The sequence below is a fragment of the Aplidium turbinatum genome, chromosome 7, assembly GCF_918807975.1.
Source record: "Aplidium turbinatum chromosome 7, kaAplTurb1.1, whole genome shotgun sequence".
Taxonomy (NCBI): domain Eukaryota; kingdom Metazoa; phylum Chordata; class Ascidiacea; order Aplousobranchia; family Polyclinidae; genus Aplidium; species Aplidium turbinatum.
The window spans coordinates 8,302,082-8,328,910 of record NC_137478.1 but is presented as its reverse complement, the minus strand read 5'-3'; the positions used below and the strand labels follow the sequence as shown (position 1 = coordinate 8,328,910).

The 26,829-nt window shown below is 37.8% G+C and overlaps 1 protein-coding gene across 1 annotated transcript; it reads right to left on the bottom strand.

The window, feature by feature from the left end:
• On the bottom strand, positions 1-12,205 carry LOC145774282 (negative elongation factor E-like). The gene is made up of 8 exons (XM_082585484.1): positions 12,046-12,205; positions 6,869-6,970; positions 5,392-5,586; positions 4,810-4,917; positions 3,549-3,654; positions 1,646-1,751; positions 1,073-1,230; positions 1-736 (listed from the first exon to the last, which is right to left on the bottom strand). Exons 1-8 carry the CDS (start codon positions 12,112-12,114, stop codon positions 660-662), a joined length of 921 nt encoding a protein of 306 aa, XP_082441610.1. The 5' UTR covers positions 12,115-12,205; the 3' UTR covers positions 1-659.
• Between the last annotated feature and the right edge of the window lie 14,624 nt (positions 12,206-26,829).

Genomic DNA, 26,829 nt, shown 5'->3' with positions numbered 1-26,829 from the left:
TGCTACAGTAAAAAGTTTAGAAGTCATCATAAATTCTCTACCAAGTGACCAAAATAAGTAGGCTACCATGCTCTTTATTTAAAAGCTTTGACGAGATGCCAATCACAGAAAGGCCACAATCAGTTAACTTATAAAGAACTTGTCAAAGTGAAACCAGCATACCGTACATTCGGTCATTTCGAAGAAACAGCTGTCAGAAGATGGTGAAGATGAAGTTTTACAAACCATTTTCATGATTACATTTTTTATCATTACTATTTTTATTATTAGAAACTATTCAAGGTTTCTAATACTATTAGTATAAAAATGCTATTTTTATGCTTCCTCTCAAAACAGTCACTGCATCGAGAAAAAGCAGACAAGTTTTTAATGAAAGATAAAACTGAATTTCAGTTGCGTTGTGTGCATCACAACTTACAAGTACGACCATAGAATAAGCACAGTGTGAAACTGCAGACAAAAACAAACTGGCAATGTTAATGCGAAAGTTGGTCAGACTGCTACTTCATGCTGACATTCCATAACGCGTGAAAACAACTGCGTTTAGCGCCTGGTGTGGATGGCAACAGCTTCTCACAGCCACAAGCGGTTCTCTGTCTTCTGTGAAGGAAGCTAATCCTGTTTTGCCGAAGTGTGATAGATTATCACGGAATTCAATTTCAGATGTATTCACTGTTGTATGACACCAACGACCGCGCTGATTCGCTCTCCATGCTCCCCTTGTCACCTCTATCCGCTGAAGAAATGAGGACTGCGTTAATTCTGGAAGGTTATTTGTGCTAAGCCATCGCAATGGGAAAACAAGTTCAATAAAATTGGAAATTATAGGGTTCATAGTTGGGTAGTTTGTCAGTGAACGCGAAAGTTCGTGAAAAGTTTGTTTCAATGAAAAAGAAAATGTTTTAATGTAGCTTTTACTAGGCAGTAAATGAATCAATGACACCATATTTTATTCGACTTTTGTTCAGTCAGATAACCCAGGTAATATGACGAAAACTACAACGATGCACACAAGTTTAACAGCGGAAAAAAATATCTACAAACTAGAGCTTTTGCAATCCAGTAGACTAACCCATTCCTGCCCACGGTATTTCATCCTTCACGTGCTGTTGCATTCGCTGGCGACGGGCAAGTGACACCTTGATACGACAGTCATCAACAACAGCGTCGTCCATCTCCTTTATCGCTTCCTCTGCAGCCTTGTAAGTGTCGTAACTAACGAAACCAGAGCTGAGCAAGAATAGTTCAAGAACAAAGATCAAATTTAAGTCTTAAGACAAAGGGCTGGTTCGAATCGATAGAAATTATCCGATCAAGCCTTGAACGTGAAGTGGTGTCATGTTTAAGAAAAAAGGCACAGCACAGCATATCAATGTATTGTTGCAAAACAAAATGACTGAGAAAAGAAAGGTGAAACAAGGGTAGGCCGAAGAAGGAAGGCAAACTTAGGCATGTTTGAAAATCAGCACATATAGTTGACCAAGCTATGCTGCCTTTTTTATTTTCAGGGAAAAATTAAAACTTATCAAAGTTGTGTAAATGTACAGTAGATAAGTTACTTTTGTATGCAATGGCTTCTTTTCCTGTATACTGAAACAATGAACATATTTTTACACATTTGCATAAATGTCTGGATATGAAATACCTTTTGTCTTTCTCTATGCTGATATCAATAATATTGCCAAATTTTGTGAAGTTATTTTTCACCATTTTTTCATTGACGGCAAACCCAAGGACGTACAAAGTGTTTCCTGCAAAACACCAAACTAATGTGAGACTAGTTCCGTATAAGCCACCAGCATGATATGCGAGGTAAGCACCACCGCGAATTTTTGTCATGGTGGCAAGGCTTGTGCCTTCATGATCAAGATTACAAGTGAAAACATGAGTGAAAAATCGAAGGCAATGGCTATGACGGCAAACAGCTGTCCGCTATCATTCATCACACTGACTAACTCTTGCACATCGGCAAACGATTTTTTCCATCTTCCATCCTGAGATTTTCTTCCACCTCATTTCCATTTCATCATACAAATCCATTCCAAAACGTTTTTTCCATCTTCCATCCTGAGATTTTTTTCCACCCATCTCCAAAATTTCGTCCATTAGGAAATTTTCTGACTGTATTGTATTATATGCCACAAGTAAGCTAAAAATTTAACAACAGTACCGGTAGTGTAGTTTTCTAAGAATTACGTAGATTCCGTCTGGTGTGTGAAGTTAAAACCACAAGACCTATATCTGTGGTCTTGTTTCGGTGCGACGCTTGTTGTATTGGGAGCATAGCGAGATGGAATGCGTTGGAATGGTGTGTTTTGCCAAGTCATTTGAAACATCACTTGGATGCCTTTTTTTTATGTCTCCAGATGTATCAGTATCGTCAATGTTTTTGTGGGTTGGTGGAGCGTAGGAGCGGCTGCGTTATGCGTTCTTGCGATGATTTATGTCGAGTGTGTGTTAGGATTTTGTAGCGGGGCAAGCTTATTTTCTATTTTATCGCTTAAGTTTTATATATATTTGTGGAGGCACCTTGTCTTAGATAACCGCATGTTTTTTTATTTTTGTGTCTCCAGATATAGCTTCGATATGGCTAAAAAGTTAGGCTATATATTGATATAGCCTACTACTTCTGTCTCCGACTTTTCTCCTATCCACTGTACCGTTATGTGAAGCTATATAACCTACTGAAATTAACTTGATTGATTTATTTCACAGTTAGCGCTTTGATTTTCAATGTGCTCTGCTTGTTCCACATAATATTATTGCTTCTCGGACTGTTTGTTTGATTGATTGTTCAGATTTTCATACAAATGGTTAAAGAACGATGCAGTGCTTTTACTGCAAACGACTGAAGTGAAACTATGCTACTCACGAGCATGCTTGTCTGTGTGTTGTTGACTTCTCGAACAACCATCGCATTATTGGTTTAATACGAATCGAAAATGGAATTAGTTTAGTTTACGAAACGTAATCAAACGGCAACTTTTACTCAAGTTACTACACAATTTTTTTTATGTTAAAAAAACATGTTAGAAAGGAATGATGGAAGACTGTCTTCTATCCCATCATCCAAACCTTCGACCTTTCGCATTTTCCATGGCAAAATATTCCTTCCCTTCCATCCCCTGGTTGTAGCCTATGTTGGCCCTTTTCACAAAAACTGCAAGTGATTCTTTTCAAATTCATAAAATATCTGATTGAGATTTGTTTGAATATGTTTAGTGTTTTTAACCACAGGAAAAGCTAAGATATATGTTTTGCTACGTCACGGTCATAGCAATTGATATCACAAATTTTTTCACAACAATAGATTGAGTTTCGCTTTTAGTAGCATGATCGTTGCTTACTTCACAATGTAGATATTAACGACCTGTTTTAGCCTGATGCTGCGAGTTCGCTGTGGTAGTGGCGGTTTGCACTAGCTTTCGGAACACATTTCTCTAGTCGTGTGCTATGACGATAATTTATAATATTAATTCAATACAAACATAACACCAACTGAGTCTCGGAAAAGGTTTCATCGTGTATGATTCAGAGCACCAACGTACCTCGTCTTGGGGTTTTCTTTTCAAACTTTCTATCTTTTCGGACAAACTTCGATCCTCCCTCTCTCTTGCCACCCCCTCCATATGGTTTAAATGTCTTGGGCAGTTCCTGTCAAAGAAGACCATCTTCAACGGTGCATCAATGATGAACTGATGATAGATATTAATAAACTAGTAAATCTTTACTAAACTTGAACCTGGCTCTTGCGGCTTACGTGATGGTAAATAAACAGTTAAACATCTGTGTGTTTGACGATAAAAATGTGTTTGAATTGATAAAAATGTAATAGAAGCTGAAGAGCAAATGAATGCTTTTCAGAGGAAATTGCAGTTGTGGTGGCAGCGATTGGCAATAACAACTTCGCTAACTTTCTACGTGTGGACGAGGTATTAAATAGTTCCGATACAGTAATTAATGGCGATACAGCCGTTAATATACAGTAATTAATAAATTTCAGAAGTTCATAGGCTTAAGCCAGTATTTACTGAGCATTTGCAGAAGTTGCAAAATTTATTTTAAAACTACTTTCCTGAACAAACGCAATATCTAGCATAGATACTAGATAGGTCAATCATTTACTTATGATACTACAACAGCGGATATCAACAGTCCATACTTGGATGACATTATCGAGCTTCAAGAAAGCGAGATGCAAAAAAGAAACTTCAACACAACAAATCTTCAAACGTTTTGGTGCAAACAAATGAAAAGTAATCCTCTTATCACAACAGTTGTCCTTGAAGTTCTCATGCCATTCGTAACCACTTATTATATGCGTGGATGCGTTTTCTATTCAGGTGGATGTTAAAGCAAAAAAACGAAACCGGTTTGCATGCGAAAATGACATGAGGAATGAGGATTGCTGTTTCCGAAACAAAGCCTCGAATCTCACTATTGGTCTTAAAAAAAAAACAACTGAAGTATCGTTGATACAGTAATGTATTACTATTAAATGTGGTAGATTTTTGTTTTTGTGACTCACCGAAAATTTGGGGTCCAACGAAAGCTTGCAGATTAGCGTAAGGGTTCGGCAGGTTACTAAACGTTAAGAACCACTGCGCTAAACCAACCAAAAAAAAGAAATTGGTTTATTGGAAATAAGGTTTGAGCAGTGGAGCAGGTTTTGAAATGCACCATATTAGTTTGTGAACCAAACAGTGACTACAGTTTTCATAAAACAGATAAGACGTAATTTTTCTGCTTGACCAGCAGCAGAGAGGCAACCGGTTTAACCGTTTAATTATAGTATATTGAAGGTGATACCGTTTTTGCTTTCGAAGCCGGTTGTGGATCAGGCTCGTCACTTGCATCTTCCTCTGTGCTCTCACTACCCGTGCCGAAATGTTTGACTGGTTTCTTCTGGCCGTCATCCTTATTAAAAGTAACACATTGTTTCATTTGTTTGTGGAAAATATTCCAACTTGGGTAAAAAGGTTAACAAAAATTAGCAATCAAAAAAGTAGAAATTCTTTTTACAGGCTTAATGAAACGTCAACATGCATGATATAGTGTAACCACTGTCGCTTTATAGACAGACCTTTCGTACTGGAGTTAGTTTTAATACGAACTTGTAAGTGGTTGTCATGATAATTATTGTTGTATTAATAATTATAATTTATTTTGCACCAGTAGAGTGCAAAATAGCGTCAATAAAAGTCTCCATAATTGGCGATTTTCAGCCAACTGTCCAATTCTTCCAGGCTGTGCTTTGTGAGCAATTGAACCCTTCGCATGAAAGTTTGTGCTGGTCTTTCTTTGTTTTCTGTCATTATTGTTGTAATCAAGGTAATTGCATTATGTGAGGTATGCAGCACTACCAACCACAAAATTCCAAATCAAACTTACAAGATTCCTGCTTTTAAAGGTTGAAGATCTTTTAAATGAAGTTTTCTTTTCAACTTTTACTTGAATTGCTCCAGATTTTAACAACTTTTTGGCCGTCTCGGTGTTGGCGGCAGCATTAAACGATGTTGGAATCACTGGATGATTAGTTTTTCCACCAAAAGAAAACTCAAGCGGCTTTGATGGTGTTTTATTTCCCTGAAAAAAAATTTAGTGAGTTAAAAAACTAGCCAGTTTCATGACACACCTTGCCATTTTGTCATAAAAATGTTTTAATACTTAATTATACTGCAGTTAACATAAGTAAATACGTGTTTTTAGAAATAGTTCTATAATGTGAAAAGTTGCATATAAATCATAAAAAAATATCCTTTTTGAATTAATACAAAAAAGGAAAACTGTATTGAATAAAAAGATACTTGCTCCACAACATAAAGATCTACGGCACCACAATAATTCGCCTAGGTAAACTTGGTAAGTCTGCCAATGTGATTCTTGGCAGTCGAGTGTAGCAAGAATTTACAGGGATAGACACGTGTATCACCCATGAAGCTGGGCTATTTTTTTTCTTTGAAATAAGTTGTTTTATTTGTTAATCACATAGCGCAATATACAGAGCAATAACACAGAGTGATAATAATCAACATGCAGCTGGACATCAGTAACGCACCACTAATTCATGCCACAGAGTTCTCAACTGCTGCTTTTGTCAGTCAATTGAATCCTTACCTTGGTGGAAAGAAAACAATTAAACTAACTCAACAAAGTTTGCTGAGCTCAGATAAACCTCATTGACCAATGAACGACGTACCCGTACAACAAGCAAAAATGACAAGCCAAGTGCAGTCTGATTTTTTCTGTTTTAGAGTGAATGAACAGAGATGAATGCTTGCTATTTTTTCATAGCAAAAACTGTACCATAAAACAGAACACATAAGGCTTTTGAAAATTCTAGAAAAAATAACTTATCTAGTTTAAACATTGAAAATAGAAATGTACAATAGAAATGTAATTCCATTTCCATTCAAAGCCTAATCCATCTATTGAATCATGTTTATACATTTGTTGATAAATGTGCCATGTCTGGTGTTAAAAATTCTAAAGATCAAGTGTCGCTGGTTTGACTCTCTGGGTGTGCGCTTGAGCAATGCATGTTAAGGACTGTTCTTCATTCAGCGGAATCTAATGGGTGGAATAGTTCCCTGGCAACAAGACTTCAACAATCGGAAACTTCACTCTGTCAATCTCGGTGACCGGGCCTGCGACAGTGATTCAAAGCCTCTACAAGTATGCAAAACTGCCAGGATTAAGCTCTGCACAAAGCTTTTCCAGTCCGAGGATAAAGATTCAGTCAATCATAAAACCTAACTGTACTTAAATTGTCTCTAATTGACTATAGCTTTCAGTTCAGAAGGAAGCCTAAACCATTTATATTCGTAGACCCTGGATAAGCTTATACATAACATAATTAAATTTTAACCTGAATAATAGCTTTCTTTTGCTTCGCACTGGGAGGCCCATTTTCGGCAGCAGCAGCTTGTTCTTGTTTACGCTTCAAAGTCAACTGTTTCAGTTCTTTTTTCTGTTAAAATTTATAATATATAAGTAGGGATATCTAAAGCAGGGGATACAAAGGCATTTATTATATCTGACAAAGGTCGAGAGAAAAAATAGAGTACAGCCGAAATCGCTTATTAGAGTTTCCGCAAACATTTTAAATTTTTCCACTTGAATTAAAGATTGAATTATTATGGGCCACCACAAAATAAGTGCTGACGTTTTTTTTGTAACTTTGTCTAGAAACTAGAAATGTGAGTTGAAAGTGAATAGATCATTCCAGTGTGGCAGCTTGTGATCATTTGTAATGGAGGCGGAGGGGCTACAAAGTACAATCTTAATTCGATAACCCTAACCAGAAAGTGAGGTTCGGTTTATCAACTAGATTGTTTCAAGATACTTAGAGTGGTCAACTGTTTTGTAAACTGAACTTCGATCAGCGACTTTAGCGCTTCTTAATTTTTCTCTTGATCTTTTCAAGGGAACAATTTTGAAAAGTCTGTGGCAGCTCCGATCAGCAACTTCATCTCTGTTGTATTTTTTTTTCTCAATCTTTTCAGAGGACGAAGTGTTTAACCTTATCTTAGTACGAGCTGTTTTTGTACGCTGAAAGCATGCCACGGGCTATCTTAGCCCAGTGCTAATTAATCGCTAATAACGGGAGGTATGAAAATCACACAACCAAAATATTTTACAACAAGGTAATAGCCATGTGTATTGTGCGTATAGAAATTAAATTTTTACTCAACAAATTTATTGAAATAAAGTGTTTGAGATAAAAAACATTAGAAAGTCGGTTTTTATTCTACTTTCCCGAAAATAATTTTAAAATTGAAACTTTTGAATTATAACTAGAGATGTACCGATATATCGGTATCGGCATCGGTATCGGTGATATCGGCCATTTTTTGAGTATCGGTATCGGCATCGGTATCGGCAAAATTTGGCCGATACTGTGGCCGATACTAAACATGTAAAAAAAGACGTTTTCTGCGGATTTTCTGCAGAAGCAAAGATATAGATTTTTTAAAGTAGTAACTAACGTCAATGTCGTCACATTGATGTAGAAAAATAACAACCTGATCAAATTTTTGATACCTCACACTCCCATGACTTCATGGGCGCACCTTTTGGCATTGTTTGCTTACAGTGATTCTTTCACTCAATCAAAACGTTTTGTTTTAGCAGTTTTGCGTTGTTCGATTCTTAAGTTGTGAAGGAGACTCAATTTCTCCAATGTTTATCATTTGTGTTTCTTTTTTACTCTCAGCAGAGGATAAAACCAGGCCAAGACTACCCAGTACCCAGGTGGCGGGAATGTGTAGTTTTGCATCGTGTTTGCATTGCTGGACGTTTGAGGGACCAGTGTGGCTTGGTTATTTTGGTGGGCTGGTTCTGTCAGTTTGTGATTTGGTTTCCGCCTTTCGTTGTGGTGGACTCACCAGGCTTGAACAATGTCGTGGTGGATTGGGTGGGCTCGGGGTGGGGGCGGTGGGACTGCGAATCCTCACTGAACTAATCAATAAGTGGTCTTGTTGCGCTTGGGATGACAGCCTCATTGTGGGGGGAAGTGTCCTTCCCTGCTGTCGGCACAGGGCTGGGCGCTTACTGGTGCGGCGGGCTGTTGCGATTCGCTGGCCATAACGGTGTAGCTTCCACACTAGGGTCATTCCATGCCAAATGAGCAAATGGGTTACACCACATGTCATAGATTTTATTGAAATTTGGCATACTTGTAGATGTCAAAGAAATATGAAGAATACAAAAAAAAATTTTGAAAAAGTTTAAATATTAGCAGAGTTATGGTCATTAGTAAAATCACCATTTTTGCCTGTTCCGCTTCAGTGATGTTGTCCAATTTCCTATAGTATTTCTAATTTCTTAACCTATGATCAAACAAAATGGCTGAAAATTGCTAGACAGACATTTTAAGATCCAAGAAAACCAAAAATGTAAACTAAAAAGTTGACAGAGAACTTCTTGATATGATTATAAAGGTTTCAACTTGCTACATGCATTTTTCGGAGGCCAAACTTTGAGGGCCTATAAAAAAAATGGGTATAAAAATTAAGAACTGAAATTCACATGTATTGGACTTATACCAATACTCTTTCATGTCAAATAAAAAAATTGAATTAATTTTGATAACTACTATGATAAAAGCTAGATTTTCTGACTTGCAAATTTTGACCTTTTTTACACTCATTGTTCAAGATTTTTGTCTATGACATCACAATTTACATTATTGCTTGTGGATGACATCACAATGTACATATTGTTTGTCATAATGCAGCTCATAAATGAATTGAATATTGGTAATACACTAAGGTTTAACGTTGTAGGCCATGCACTATAGTAGTTATCATATTATTAGTATAATACTACATTAGTTTTACAATAACACAATTGTTATGGATTCATCACAGCATTATGACATTGGAAAAAAATAAGGTATTGTACCATAAAAATTCACTTTGCTAGAAGCATTGGGTTTTTGGACATTGGTGGACTTGCAGAAACAGATGAACATGTTTATTATGAACCTTGACATTTCTCTGCTTCAAGCAGGTAGACGGGCTTTGAACACTTGAACAGTGGGAAAAGTATCTTTTCTGGTTGCAAGATCTGTGGAGCATGTTAGGAATAATACATTGCTAATAGGACAACCTAAAATTGAAATCACAGTTAAAAGAGTAATTAACTCAATAACTCTACAAGTTACCACTACTATGGTGCATGGCCTACTGCACTAAACCTTAGTGTATTACCAGTATTCAATTCGGTCATGAGCTACATAACAATTGTCATGACAAACAATATGTAAATTGTGATGTCATCAACAAGCAATAATGTAAATTGTGATGTCATAGACAAAAATCTTGAACAATGAGTGTAAAAAAGGTCAAAATTTGCAAGTCAGAAAATCTAACTTTTATCATAGTAGTTATCAAAATTAATTCAATTTTTTTATTTGACATGAAAGTGTATTGGTATAAGTATAAAACATGTGAATTTCAGTTCTTAATTTTTATACCCATTTTTTTTATAGGCCCTCAAAGTTTGGCCTCCGAAAAATGCATGTAGCAAGTTGAAACCTTTATAATCATATCAAGAAGTTCTCTGTCAACTTTTTAGTTTACATTTTTGGATTCCTTGGATCTTAAAATGTCTGTTTAGCAATTTTCAGCCATATTGTATGATCATAGGATAAGAAATTAGAAATATGACAAGAAATTGGACAAAATCACTGAAGTGGAACAGGCAAAAATGGTGATTTTTCCAATGTCCATAACTCCACCAATGTTTGAAATTTTTCAAAAATTTTTTTGCATTCTTTATATTTCTTTGACATCTACAAGTATGCCAAATTTCAATAAAATCTATGACATGTGGTGTAATTTTTCCAAAAAATTTGCTCATTTGGCATGGAATGACCCACTAGCCATTTAGACCATCCAATCAACTATATGTTTCTCGGCAGCCGTTTTGTAGCAAGAATTGACATCGACAAGAATTGAAATGGCTAGTGTGGAAGCTGCACCGTTGTGGTTGGCGAATCGCGGTAGCTCGCTGTGCTGGTGAGTGCTCAGCCTTGTGCTGGTGGCCGGGGGGGATGCTCCTTTCTTCGCAATGAGGTTGTCATCTTGGGCGCAACGGGACCATTTTGATTGGTTTTTTGAGGATTTGTGGCCCCATTGCTTTCTTTTTGGGCCTACTTATTCTGCTGTGACATTGTTTGGGCTTGGTGATTTTGTTGCGGCTAAGGGTGCAAGTTGAATTGCCGACTGGTGGAGCTGGCTTGCTGGGGGCAGCCGAGTTGCACAGGTTTTTTGAGCGTTTGGCGGGGTGGGAGCGATGCAGAATTGTGCATTTTTGCTACCTGGGTAGTCTTGGCCTGGCAAAAGCTTTTCAACCAAACGCCCTTAGGTTGCACATTACTTGTCGAGTAGTTTTTGTACGACTACACAAATCACTTGGTTTACATTTTACATCTTATTATCAATTATGATAGCCTTATTTGGAGAGTTTGCGCAAACATTTTATTAATTTTTCAGAAACCCCAATTATGATGTAATGTTTCTTCCCTTATACCCCAATCCTCAATTACGGTGGCCTTTCATTACTAAAACCTACTATTATGACACAACAATGTGGTTGAGATTGGATTCTTGAATCTTTAATAAATTATGCCAACCCAAAGTTTTTTTTAATAGTTTTATGCAAATAAGGTAAAACTTAGCATTTGATATATTTCCTTGCAAATACCAAAATTGCTTCTTTTTGTAACACTAAAGTATCGGCCAAAATATCGGTATCAGTATCGGCCTAAAAAAGTGATATCGGTATCGGGATCGGTATCGGCCAAAATATTGGTATCGGTACATCTCTAATTATAACTAAACAAAAAATTACCGTACTTTTGCTCATTAGGCATTTTTGAACGTTTCTACATTTCAAAGTAATTGCATTATCATTTACATTGCACTAACATTAACATATAACTATCATTGCACGAAAATATTTAGCCACCTGAGACGAAATGCTTATTGCAAAGGGCAGGAAGATAGAGAAAGTCGGCAGCAATGACCGAGTAGTTAGCGCGTTGGACTCGCAGTCGAGAGCCTGCATGTTCGACTCCAGCCACCCGCACTTGCTGTTGTTTCTCTGGGCAAGAAACTTTACGATAATTGCCTCTACCCAGTGATCGATTTCGAGTAATGGGTACCGGTAGTACCAAATTTCAGTAATAAGTAGAGTAGACAACCGGAAACAGACATTGTCGTCGGCTGCAGCGTGGGTCAGGTGTGCGTCGGAAGGCGTACACCGATGCATAGCGCTCAAGTCCGCTTTCCCGCAATGCAGGGTAAACATATGAAAAAACAAACAAACAAAACAAAGACCAGTTTAGGTGTAGAAAATTCGCAAAGATAAAAACTAAAAGTCAAGACATTTCACATTTCTAGCATATTTCCTTTTGTGAAATATTTCGCTAATAGAGTGGGGTATCCCCATAAAACCCGGTGTCGCTACAGATAAGGTTAAGGGACGAAATAGGTTGCACCCTACCAATATTACCATATACAAGCTGGTACAACTTACCAAATTCTTCAAAACTTGAAATTGCCTTTTTAAGTATTCCTCCTCTTCAGTGAGTTTTGACGAAACCATGCTTTTTGTAAAGTTTAACACACACTAGGGTGAGTAGGCTATTTTATCAAGCAAGTAAATTTTACCCCACTGTTAAAATAGGTGGTAAACACTAAACAACTCAACTTTCTAGATGAAACAATTATTTAACTTTATTCTAATTGAAAGAAGATAAGATGTTCAGTGGCGTAGCTAGGGAATGTGCCGCCCGGGGCGGATTCAGATTTTGCTGCCCCTGCAAGAAAAAGCATGTGAAAATGAAATGCATTTTTTTATCAGATTATATTCAAAATCAAAAATCGTAGTCTAAAATTGCCGCCCCCAGACGTGCCGCCCGGCGCAGTCCGCCCGGCGCAGTCCGCCCACCTTAGCTACGCCACTGAAAATGTTTTAAGGAAGGTCTGGAAGGAACCGTAGCTAATGCGCTAGTTTTTCACTATTTCAAGCTTGATTACCGTACACGATTTCATTTCAAGCAACTGATAGCTATGTGATTGAAATGCATGTTCTCACAACAGTCACAAGCGATGAAACAAGCACAAAATATGACAAATTCGCACAACATTCAGTCAAAATCAAAAAAAATTTCTGTGAAAATGGAAAGAAACCAAACGAAAAAAACGCGAGTTCTTGTTAAAACTTTGCCGAGACGCCAAAACAAAACTAGCCCATTTCTGAGGAAAACAGCAAAACTGGCAACTCTGACTAGGAGTGTGGTTGATGGAAAAACCTAGAACATCACACAACTCAGGCGAAAGTGAAATTGAAAAAAGAAAACTAATCGGGAAAAAATGATGGTTTGTGAAAATGAGAGAACTTGTATACCGGGGACTGGTATATAAGTCCCCCCCACCCCCCTTGGTAACTCATGACAAAGACAGGACTCAATGGACATGGCTCTTTTGCCTTAGTTGTATGATGTTCTAGGCGTTATCGTGGTTGATGAACTATTATTAACACATGACCATGACCATAGATTCGCGTTTTCTAAACCCACAGTTTTTTCATACAGTTCATGCTTCTCTTTCTTCTTCATTTTTCTTAGAGTTCATACTTCTGTTTTTTCCTTGATAATTTTATGGTCATGTGTAGCCTAATCGTTTACCACTTACCACTTACCACAGGGGCGGATCCAGGTATTCACGTTAGGGGGGGCGATGTCATTGACATTCAGGCAAGTGATCAGCCAGGCACAAACAACGACGGGGGTCTGCCCTAGAAAATTTAGATCGAGTTTGATGCGTTGAGAGCATTTTGAACACAAATTACGAGAAATTGAAATTATATAGCCTAACTTAAAAAACCTTCAACAATGCAGTTGTTTAACAAAGGGAGGGATGAAGAGCTGATGTGCCCTTGCCTTGTCAAGTTGAAGCCTGAACAACCTAGCCGCATTTATAGTTGAGACTGAATGTTTCACTCTTGATTGTTTCACAGCAATTTAAAAATTGACCACGAAAAGATAATAACAGGTAATTCTGTCTTCCCAATATTGATACACACATTGAGGTTATAGACTTACTGTATAACTTCGAGGTTTTATTCCTCTGACAAGTTTTGAATTGTTACAAAGAGCAATGAGGAAAGGTTGTGCATACATTCAACATAATGAGCAACAAAAGTGGGAGCCAGGTCAAAACACAGGGTTATGTTCCACCCCCGTAGAATTGCAACTATAGGGGGAGGTATAGATCGTAATTTTTTATTCTGGACCAGCGAAACACTACAATTTGTACAATAGAATGGCAGTTAAACATAGTTAAATGACGACCAAAAGATATAGTCCTCCTTAAAACGTGTCATGCACGGTCGTTGCACCAGACAAAGAAAGAAACTAACAATAACAGAAACAACTATTTCTGTGGACTTCACAAATAAAACGAAAATAAAATGCTACTTTTCCGGTACGGATAATACTAACAGGTGTCGTACCTTTGACTACAACACTAAGTCAAGTTTGCGGTTTCTACTGTTGGCAAATCGATTTATCACGGATTCTGTGTCAATTAAAATGTCCCGATGCTGGTATCGTAAGGCCAATTCATTCAGTCTTTCCTCGCCGATGTTGTTCCTCAGCCAGGTTTTCAACGACCGAAGAGATGAAAAGCTTCTTTCGGCTGATGCTACGCTGACTGGCAAGGTTAATAGTATTTTTAGAAGAGAGTCTACGATTGTGTACACATTTTCATCACACGGTTGTAAAGCTTCTTCCGCAGTCATCGATAAGACTGCAGTAGTCGCCGGAACAGTTTTATTTTCCCACTTCTCCTTCCATAGTTGGATCTCTGAACCTAGAGCAGATTCCACACTATATATATGACGTAACAAGCCGTTGTAGGCATTGCAAATGACTTTTGTCAATGCTATCGGGTCGGTAGCCTACTTGAGCAATTTCGTGGTAGCAATGATGTTAGGTGTCAAGATGCTAAAGTCTTATCGAAAAAAATTGAGCTTTGCTGTTTCTAGATGCAATTTTAAGGTAGAATTTCAATGGTTTTAGTTCCACGTTTGACCGTCAAAGTTGCCAATAACCTGCTCTGTCAACCAACTTATCTAGGCTAAGGGATTTATCGCTATGCTCTACTCTACAGTGCCGGCAAAAAGTTTAGAAACTTTTTAAATTTTAGTAATTTCGTTCGGTAATTAGACTCTGCGACGAAATAATAGCCTTATATTATGTTATTATTATAGCCTAGCCTAACCTAATCTTTGAACATGGCGAAAGACTTGTTCAGCATAGCTTTCGATGTGTTGTTTTCCAAATCGTATGCATATAAATGAAGAATAAAGCTACTTTCTTGGGTTTTAGGGGGGGCGATCGCCCCAATCGCCCCCCTCTGGATCCGCCCCTGACTTACCAGTGTGGTTGACGAAATGGTTATAGGCAAATTGTTCGTAAGCAATTGTTCGTAAAGCAATTGTTCGTAAGCAATTGTTCGTAAAACAATTGTTCGCAGGGGCGGATCCAGAGGGGGGCGATTGGGGCGATCGCCCCCCCTAAAACCCAAGAAAGTAGTTTTATTCTTCATTTATATGTATACGATTTGGAAAACAACATATCGAAAGCAATGCTGAACAAGTCTTTCGCCATGTTCAAAGATTAGGTTAGGCTAGGCTATAATAATAACATAGTAGGCCTATAAGGCTATTATTTCGTCGCAGAGTCTAATTACCGAACGAAATTACTAAAATTTAAAAAGTTTCTAAACTTTTTGCCGGCACTGTAGAGCATAGCGATAAATCCCTTAGCCTAGATAAATTGGTTGGACAGAGCAGGTTATTGGCAACTTTGACGGTCAGACGTGGAACTAAAACCATTGAAATTCTACCTTGAAATTGCATCTAGAAACAGCAAAGCTCAATTTTTTTCAATGAGACTTTAGCATCTTGACACCTAACATCATTGCTACCACGAAATTGCTCAAGTACCGACCCGATAGCATTGACAAAAGTCATTTGCAATGCCTACAACGGCTTGTTACGTCATGTATATAGTATGGACTCTGCTCTAGGTTCAGAGATCCAACTATGGAAGGAGAAGTGGGAAAATAAAACTGTTCCGGCGACTGCTGCATTCTTACCGATGACGACTGCTGCAGTCTTACCGAAGAAGCTTTACAACCGTGTGATGAAAATGTGTACACAATCGTAGACTCTCTTCTAAAAATACTATTAACCTTGCCAGTCAGCGTAGCATCAGCCAAAAGAAGCTTTTTATCTCTTCGGTCGTTGAAAACCTGGCTGAGGAACAGCATCGGCGAGGAAAGACTGAATGGATTGGCCTTACGATACCAGCATCGGGACATTTTAATTGACACAGAATCCGTGATAAATCGATTTGCTAACAGTAGAAACCGTAAACTTAACTTAGTGTTGTAGTCAAAGGTACGACACCTGTTAGTATTACCCGTACCGGCAAAGTAGCTTTTTATTTTTGTTTTATTTGTGAAGTCCACAGAAATAGTTGTTTCTGTTATTGTTAGTTTCTTTTTTTGTCTGGTGCAGCGACAGTGCATGACACGTTTTAAGGAGGACTATATCTTTTGGTCGTCATTTAACTATGTTTAACTGCCATTCTATTGCACAAATTGTAGTGTTTCGCTCGTCCAAAATAAAAATTTACAATCTATACTTAGCCTATAGTGGCGATTTTACGGGAGGTGGAGCATAACCCAGTGTTTTGACCTGGCTCCCACTTTTGTTGCTCATTATGTTGAATGTATGCATAACCTTTCCTCATTGCTCTTTGTAACAATTCAAAACTTGTCAGAGGAATAAAACCTCGAAGTTATACAGTAAGTCTATAACCTCAATGTTTGCATCAATATTGGGAAGACAAAATTACCTGTTATTATCTTTCCGAGGTCAATTTTTAAATTGCTGTGAAACAATCAAGAGTGAAACCTTCAGTCTCAACTATAAATGCGGCTAGGTTGCTCAGGCTTCAACTTGACATGGCAAGGGCATATCAGCTCTTCATCCCTCCCATTGTTAAACAACAGCATTGTTGAAGGTTTTTTAAGTTATAGAATGTCAATTTCTTATTATTAGTGTTGGAAATGCTCTCAACGCATCAAACTCAATCTAAATTTTCTAGGGGAGACCCCCGTCGTTATTTGTGCCTGGCTGATCACTTGCCTGAAAGTCAATGACATTGCCCCCCCTAACGTGAATACCTGGATCCGCCCCTGATTGTTCGTAAACTGTTTTTCGTAAAATGAAACCCGTAAAACAATTCTTCGTAAAGCATTTCTTCGTATACATCAAGTTTTAACTGCATGCACGAAAAAATGCTTTAGGAAGAATTGTTTTACAAAGAATTAATTTTACGAACAATTGTTTTACAAACAATTGCTTACGAATAATTGCTTTACGAACAATTGCTTACGAACAATTTGTCGGACAACGACGAAATAGAGTAAATAAAACCCTAAACACCCAGACGTTGTTTGAATAACTACCCAGACGACGGGACGACACCAGCAAAATAGACAAATCCCCAAACACCACATAACCCAACGCATTTTGAATTTCCTCTTATGAGCAACGATACGAACCGTAAAGTAAAGAAAGTCTCCATAAACCTGGATATGCCAGTCCACCTCTTACGACGATCATGTCCGCCCTGTTAGCTCGGTGGTTACATGCCCGGCTTAAGACCACGCGGCACAAGTTCGACTCTCGGGGTGTGCGCTTAAGCACCGCACTTTCAGGACTGTTCTCCATTCAGCGGCACCAAGTGAATGGAATAATTCCCCTGCACGTTCCCCTGTAACAACAGCACTTTAACAATCGGAAACTTCACTCTGCCTATCTCGGTAACCGGTCCTGTGGCAAGAGCCTCTACAAGTATACAAAACTACCAGGAATAACCAATCAAGGCTTTGTCAGTCCGAGAATAAAGATTCAAAAACCAAACTTAGCTCATTAGTTTCGCACCCGGCTCAAGATCACAGTGTGCTGGTTCGACTCTCGGGGTGTGCGCTCGAGCAACGCATTTCAGGACTGCTCCCTTTTCAGCTGCACTCAATTCCCCGGCAACAACGAAAGAAGAAGCTTCAAGATCAAGTGGCGCTGGTTCGACTCTCTCCATTCAGCGGCATCTAATGGATGGAATAATTCCCCAATCCCCGGTAACAAGACTTTAACAATTGGAAACTTCACTAGCTGTCAATCTCGGTGACCGGGCCTGCGTCAGTGATTCAAAGCCTCTACAAGTATGCGAAACTGCCAGGATTAAGCTCCGCAAGAAGCTTTCCCAGTCCGAGGATAAAGATTCAATCAATCAATCAGGATAGTTTGCATCTTGTATAACCGCTTTCTGTGATATGAATTACCTGTTATTTTACCCTACAAACGCATTAAAATATTGTCAAACACAAGACACAATGACGTCGTTGGCTTTGCATACTTTCTTGGAGACTGGTGTTTACGTTTACAATCTTATAAATACAGCAATTGAAGTTTGAACTTCTTGAAGGTTTATCATTTCATATCAGCAGGTAATATTCAAAATGTATCGAAACTCAAAACTTTAAGTGGCCCTTTTGTGAGAAAATCTGTCTTTAAACTTTTCAAAGTTCATAAAAGAGGAAGTTTGTGATCAATGTGAAAAATATGCAGAAAAATAGATTCAAAAATCAAAACTGTAATGTGTACAGGAATTCTAAGTCAAATTTTGAATGAAATCCAAGTGACAAATTTTTTTTGTCAATAAAAGCTTTTTTGGATAAGTTTGAGATTTTGGCTTATATTTTATTCTATACATAAGTCACTACCATAGTCAGTGGTTCAGAAAAGTTTAAAGGGTGCATCTTCTTGGCTAATGCCCCATTTCGATAACCTTGGAGCACCACTAAAAATGGGAATGTGGAAAATTTCCTGACATGAAATGGTGCGTTGTCTGAGAAGTGAAGAATTAATGCTGATGTAGAAAAGGTAGAAATCCAGTCTTGGCATCTATATTGAGGGCCCACAAATAACTCATAAGCACCATAAGTCACGTCAAATTACCCATAAGTAACGTCAAATGGATGCAACCTATTTATTTCGCCCCCTAAACACTTTGTACTCTCATTTTGTCGCCTAAAAATATCAAGAGAAAAAATAGAACAAAGCCGTAGTTGCTGATCGAAGTTTCCGCATACATTTTAAAATTGGCTGTGGCTATATTTACACAAAATAGTGTAATAGTAGCCTCAATAGTGTTGCCAGATAAGGAATTCTACCCTAATTTGAGAAAAAGTTTAAAGCTGTTGAAAACAAAAACTTGTATTTTTGAAAAAATTTTTAGTTGTGGGCAAAGATCAAAACCCTAATCTTATTCCTAACTCTAACCCTTACCTGAACCCCTCCTAACTTTAATCCTGACTCTGGCAACACCTGATTGTAACCATGGCATTAAGTGTAGAAAAATAGCCACTTTCTTTAAAATTTTCCCCTTGAAAAGATCGAGATTGGGTTTGTTTGCTGTGCTAACTACGGTACCTGATATATAGCCTACTACATAATTTTTATTCAGGCACGTTTTAAACCTTTAAAGGTTTTGCCACCTTTTCCCGTTCGTTAACGTGCTGGTAGGTTTATATCGATTTTTGTATTTGGTATCTTTTTCGTCCCGGACACGTTAATGACGAAAAATAAAATGATTGATGATTGATTGAGAGAAAAAGTAGAACAAAGCCAAAGTCGCTGGTCGGAGTTGCAAATATTTCACTGCAGTTATATTATTACCACTAAATCTAATTAAATTAATTATTAATTCTAATTCCTAGAGTTGATTGGAGTGTACTGTACAGTAATTTGCTAAATGTAGACTGATACTCTTTAAGCCTTTTTATCGTTAACTATCAGCACCTAACATTAGAACTTTGTAAGTTTGACACAATATGAATGCAACTGAATGCAATAGTCAATTTGTCAAGTTGAGTTGATGATGAACGTTGAAGAAACGTTTGTCTGTTCTAACTTTTCTCAGATAAAACACGACAACATTTCTCAACGAAACTTAACGTTGTAGCTAGTCAGGAAGTGCAATTTTGGTTTGTATCAGCTACATGAAAGGAAATATTTTCATCAGAAAAAAATGACCAAAATCAATAAAAAATGACCGAATTTTTACAACTCATTTCGGACAAATAACTGAAAAGTCTCAGCAAAAAAAAAAACAAAACAGGTTGTGCGTGCTATGTTGGTGGCTGTAACCACTGGTGCCGACTTGTGGCGCTGGCTGCCAACCGCTGTGGCGGGTGGCAGCCATCCCGTTTAGGTTACATTACTTACTGCAAATGAATGTAATTTGAACAGACGTTTAAATATTTTTTTGATAATTGGTTTTCGCTTCAAGTCAACGTAAAGCAAGAGATGAACCAATACAGTATTGCGAAGAAAATGATTGTTTTCGTCACAAGCATGATACTCGCGTAACATCAAGCAAGCTACGTGAAGATTATGCAACACATGGCTATGAGTTTTTTCCTTGTTGTTGTTGCGATGGTTTTAGTTGTTATAGTCAGTTGGGGCAAAAAAAAACATAGGGGTACTTGGGGTAAAAAAGGACAACCCCCCAACTCCCCCTAAGAATGATTTTTTTTTTAAAGCTTTGCATGGTTAGAAACATCATTTATTTGCATAGTTTTTTAACATACAATACAGGTTTAGAGGTAAGTAATCTTTAAGTATTATACAAATCACTAAATTGACCTAAAAACTGTCCAAAAAAACTTTTTTTGCTCTTTACTAAACTTTTTGTGGATCGAAAACGATTGTTGACAATCACAATTTTTTTATGTGTATTTACATGATATTTTAGTGTGATTGTACTCCAGTACTTCAATTTTGATTGCTGTTAACCTTTCATTCTATTCTATGTTGTCTTTTTTTACCCCAAAACTACACAATGTGTTGGGGCAAAAAAAAACAGTTGTTTTTATTTTCCCTATGCTTGTTTTTTTTTTACCCCATCTTTAATTAATTTCATTTTAAAACGATTTTGGTTGCTATGTAAGGAATTAAACTAACATTTTAATGTTTTACTTGCATTGTTTCAGTTTCCTGATCTATAATAAATACATTAATCCCAATGTACTGATGATTCATGACAGGAAAAACGAAGTTAAGCTTTCGTGCTCCGATCGTTTTGTTTTGTTCTTTGTAGTTAATTGATTTATGTACCATTCCACTAGTTGAACTCCTGTCAAGTAGCCATTCAAAAGCTTAATTTTCATCCAGCATTTACCAGTTTCAGAAGTCTCAGTTCAGTGTTGGTTTAACCAGTCCTGGTAGCATTATGTTTCGTATATAGGCAAATAGGAAATTTCGTTGAGGCAAGTAAAATGCTTTAACTTGACTTGCCCTTAATCAATATGATTAGCTTTGAGTTTGTCTCAATTGAGCAATGAGCAAAAAAAAAAAAAAAATTGAGCAATGTAGTGTCGTTTGCTCGTTTCAGGATAATTTCTGATTAGATAAATTCTAAAGTACTCGCATGACGTGCCAGAAGATGAATCGGTTTTGATAGAAAGTGTGTTATTAACATCAAGGAGACGACATACCAATGACAAGAAGAGTGAAGATGAATGCAAGCATTTTAACAAATGAAGAATATAAAGTGCAAGTTGAAAACTTTGAAGCAAATGGAACAATTGCAAAAAAGAGAAAAGCTGGGAGAAGGAAAAGGAACGCAGACGAAGATAAGAAATAAATTTACTAAGATAAGAAATAAATAAGATAAGACCTGGAAGAATAGGAAGAAATAGAAAAAAGGATAGAGAGAGAAATTTAAAGACAAATGGATGAAGACAGGAGGAGAGTAGATACAAAGGATAAGATGGTAGAAGAGTCTGACAATGAACATGAAGAAATTGATGACGAAACAAGAGAAGACATAGATGTTGGAATAAAAGATGTAGAGGAAGAGAGAAAAGATCTAACTGAAGAAAGTGTAAATAAACAGAGGAAAGAAAAGAGAACAATTAAATTGGAAATAAGCAAAGAGCAAGTTGGAAAGTACTTTGCAGTGTTTTGGGAGAAGCAAAGAACATATTATTGGGAAAAACTCCTGAAGGTCTTTAGAGACGAGGTTGATGGAAAAATTGAGCAAGCTGAATTTCAGTTTTTGTGCAAGAAATCAACTTCAGAAGATGCAGTGTACTGGGACTGGCCAGCAAAGGAGGACAGATATCCTCAAATGTTGAAAATTGTTTTTGGGGCCTTTCAACTGCAGTGTCAACTGCTGCCGGACGTGCACAATCATATTTTAGTTTTGCCGAAGAAAAAGAAGTAAAAGAAAAACTTGTGTTCCTAAGCAAATATGGACTTCATAATGCATAAACTTCTTTGTTTGTTTGAACAAGATGTTACAATTTCATCCTCATCTGTATATATACCTATTTCTTCTGCTTTGTGTAGCTTTTAACAAACTAAATTTGCTGTGAAAATTGATTGTTTTTTTTTACCCCGTGCATGGTTTTTATTGCCCCAAACACTGGGGAAAAAAAACAACACAAAATATTCGATAAAAATAAAAAGAATAAACTTAATGCTCCAATTTTTTGGATACATCAATAGAGTATCAATATTGATCAATTTGACTTTTTGTCTTTTTGGTAAAATTTGACTTTTTGGCCAATTTTTCAGCGAGAAAATCAAAAGTTTGTCAATTTTGCATTTTTTTGCCACACTTGACTATGCTTGTCATAAGTCATTGTTACATTTGTTAGGTTTACAATGGGATTCGTTAACCTGTTAAGCATCACCAACTGCATAAGCCGTTTACAGTTGTTCACTTAGAACTGACACCAAGGGCATACGCCGTTTTCAGACTTGAGCTGTTTACATTGATCTGTCAGCCACGACATATCACGTTTCTCGCCAAGAAAAGAGAAATGATGAAAAAAGGAAACTCTCTGGAAACTCTGTGATCAATCTAGCGTGAAAAAGCGTCATAGCAACAATGCAACTGCAAATGCAGTTTGTTGGTTTGGCAGAGGTACTTGTGCGGCCTAGCAGGGGTGGATCCAGTAAGTAACCTTTGAGGGGGGATTTCAACAAAAACAATTATGTAGGTCTACAGTAATCCGACTTTGCAAATACACCTTGAATGAAGTTACTCTTCTGTGTTTTAGGGGGAGGAGAGACAATCGCTCCCCCTGGATCTGCCATTAGTAGGCCATAGTGTACACTGTTGATCCGTTTTTAGACTAATAATAAACTGTGCCACAACAATGTTCAACGTATTTATTTATTTATGATTGTTTAACATAAAACAACAACAATTAGTCATTCTGCAAGAAAAAACTGCTATTGTAAGCACACAAACCAGTCTCTGCACGTTGCAGGGTTGCCAGGTAATCCTGAAGGATCTTTTTTGCATCTCGCTTTCTTGAAGCTCGATAATGTCATCCAAGTATGGACTGTTGATATCCGCTGTTGTAGTATCATAAGTAAATGGTTGACCTATCTATGCTAGATATTGCGTTTGTTCAGGAAAGTAGTTTTAAAATAAATTTTGCAACTTCTGCAAATGCTCAGTAAATACTGGCTTAAGCCCATTGGCGCCTAACTATTTTTTTGGCCGTGGGGGCGAAAGCGTGTTTCACCAGCAGCAACGTAAATTCAGCGAAATGTCATGCTGATGGATGACGTAATTATATCGTCACACTAGAATTGCTTTTATTGCCACACTCGGAGTTATCGCTACGTTCGACCTACCGTTAATTATTATAAACAAAACTCGACCAAAACACATGCTATGCGTCTGCGTTGGCTAGCGGTTGATGGACTGCGATTCTTTAAGCTAAGCACAACATAAAGTTTAGCAACGAACTAGATTTATTAGCATGAAACAAGAGACGAAAAGGTTTACTAAAAGGTATTGTCTGTAAAATGGAATGAAAATACTAACTTGATCATACGCTTGAAAATATACCTGTTGAAAGCAAAATCATTCAGTTCAGTTGTTTTTATTTCTGACCATCATATCAAAACAATACACGTCAGCATAGCAAAGGTCGAGAAAAAGGTAGAAGCGACAAAACGCAAACGTTAAAACGTGCTTGAGACCGAAGTGAGTTGCATCAATTCAACAGCACGTCACCTTGAATAAATTTAAAAGTTACTGACATCCGTAAACAGCCCTTGAAAAATAGTTACGGAGAGACGCTTGATTAAGTTTTCGACTTGACATTGCTCCCTTTTCACTACAATATTGCAACTTATGGCTGACCAGCTTTCAAGTTTCAATTCGCTGTAATACGCCCGTTTTCGTGTTGCAGATGAAACAAAAGATGCGCATATTCCCCGCCTTTGATCGGGTTTCTATGGCAACGGTCGTGTGTGCGCCATGCAGTTTGCGCGAGTCCATTGTTGCGTTGATTATGCCACGTGTGCGCAATGCGGTTTGTACCAGCCCTTGTTACGTTGGTTAGTGGTTACCTCGGGCCGAGACTTCAAGTTCATTTTCACAGCAAGCGATTCACTGCCGCGACAATTCTCTGCAGAGGTTTCGACTTTCGAAAGCGACATCGAGTCTGTTTGCATGCGCATAAAGCTAAACGCACGCTGCGTCAACGTAGCAAATTATGTTGTTTTTGGGTGCATTCAACATCTGATGACATTGAATCGACGCAATATGGTAGATTTTTGCTATATCTCAGGCAGCAAAATCAGTCATTTTACATTGATTCAACGTCTGCAGACATTAAATCAATGTAAAAATGTCAGATTTTGTTGTCTGGTTTTGGATTGTAGCATCGCAACTCCGAAGCAGGACATTAAGGCGCGAACAAAACGGCGCGAGACAAAAAGGCGCAGAAAAAAGGGCGCAGAGACAAAATGGCGCAGAGGCAAAACGGCGCAGACAAAACGGCGCCAAAGTCAATGTAACAATTTTTTTTTCTTTTGAAAATACTTAACTCAAGCGCTATAGTTGATCAATAATAGTTTTGATTCAAACGCGTTGCTCACTTCAAGTTCATTTGGGAAGCACGAAATAACATTATTGTAAAGAGAAACTGCCGTGCAACAATATAATTTGTGATAATTAAATGAGTTCAATAACACTCAATGACATTCTTAATTCAAATGCGTTGCTCCTTAAAGAAGTTTAAATGCTTTTGATGTCATCCGTCGGCGACTGGCCTCCAAGGAATGGACACGAACAAATTGTTTCGGCTTGGGAGGGAAGTGTTGGAAAGCATGTCCAAAAGTTTAAACCAGAAAACTTTGGAAATTTTTTTTTAAATTGCTGAAAAAAAGTAGCCTACTGTTGTGAAATGCAGTGCGTAATTTCATTTGTGCAGTTTCGTTCAGTTGAGGAACATTGCAAATTAATTATTTTACCAGACAGCGCAAAAGACTTGAAAAAAAAAACCTTGGCGATTTCAAAACAAACAATGAGTGTGAACCGTGTTTTTCTACCTTACCACTATTTTGGTAGGCCACATTCCATTCTCAAAACTACACAGCTGGTAAGGAGCTAAAAATAGCACGCTTGAATCAAAAACTTCAACAGTCAAAGTTCCCGTTGTGACATCACAGAGGTCGGTGAGATGAAAACAAGTCCGATTGCCGCAGTTTGTAGAAAAATGCTTTGATCGTACATGCTCTCCCAGTCAGCAAAGATGGTCTTTTTTACATTGAAATCAATGTATAAAGGACCAGTTTTGCTGGCTGGAACATACATCATAGTGTTAATGTGACACAGAACTAGTAAACTCTTTAAAGTTTAACCAGAATTGTAAACAGTTGTATGAAGTATCAGTTGTAATGTGCGTTGCTGCCTAGTCAGCACAGACACCTTCTCAACAATTACGCCCATTCACAATTACTGCAGAAACGTAGTAAATAAACAATTCCTGATTTCACTAATCATCGGCAAACCGTTGCAATTTGTACCCAGCTCGAAAAGTAAAACCCGTCTGGTTTGTCATAGATTCCGTCCAATTGTGGTATTGATTTGCATCCTATCTTTGACACCCATCTCTCTGAACTGTCACGTGCGCTAATTCTGTACTACAAAGCAATTATCCAGGTAACAATATCCGCCATTATAACTTTGATTCAACGTTGCCAGACTTTGAATCAACATCAATGCAAAATCAATGGAATTGTTAGCTGTGTAAGAATATATTTTTGCGGCTTGTAGCCAAATCTGCCTACATCTCAAGCAAACATTTGTTAAATCCGATCTTCGTACCTTTCAAAACAAACAATTTTCACGTCTGAGCACTGTGGTCGCACTTTTGCCAGCTGGATAATTACAGAATAAATAGTTTCTTGGCAGTTGATAAGCCGTCACGGTTGTTAGTGTGAGAGACAGAACGCAAAGTGTGATGCGGGAATATTAATCGCGCCGTATTTTGTCTTGAAAATGATGCGACATAATCTTTAAACTTATTGCAAACAAATGTACGCTGTTTCAAATTGCTCCCCGACCAAATGTGGTCTTTACTTCCCGACTGAACTTGACTTCGAATATAAGGAGCAACGCATTTGAATAAGAATGTCATTGAGTGTTATTGAATTCATTTAATTATCACAAATTAGATATTATTGCACAGCAGTTTCTCTTTACAATAATGTTATTTCGTGCTTCCCAAATGAACTTGAAGTGAGCAACGCGTTTGAATCAAAACTATTATTGATCAACTATAGCGCTTGAGTTAAGTATTTTCAAAAGAAAAAAAAATTGTCACATTGACTTTGGCGCCGTTTTGTCTGCGCCGTTTTGCCTCTGCGCCATTTTGTCTCTGCGCCCCTTTTTCTGCGCCTTTTTGTCTCGCGCCGTTTTGTTCGCGCCTTAATGTCGTGGACCGTCGCAACTCGTTCTAGTGATTATTTATCGCGAAGCTGTTGCGGTTTGCATTCAAAAAGTGTTCCTGCTGCCGATCGCTAGCTTATCTATTGTTTTATGTATCAATACAGCATAAAAATTTGCCCCCACACAGAAATATACGCAGGCCCATAGCCAGCCAGGGGTCAAGGGGGGCCTTCCCCCCTGAAAAAAATTTCGTCCCCCTTGGCAAAATCTCAACATTCTCGGGCAACAGCTACAATGATAATGATTTTGCCCATTTAAATTTTTTCAGCCCCCCCCTAAAAAAAGTTGCCCCCCCTTGCTCTGCGGTCTGGCTACCCCTTGCTCTGCGGTCTGGCTACGGCCCTGCCCCCACGGCTTAGGCGCCTAGGGATTCGGTAAAAATGGATAAAACTGCGACAAAGCTCAGCCTACACTTT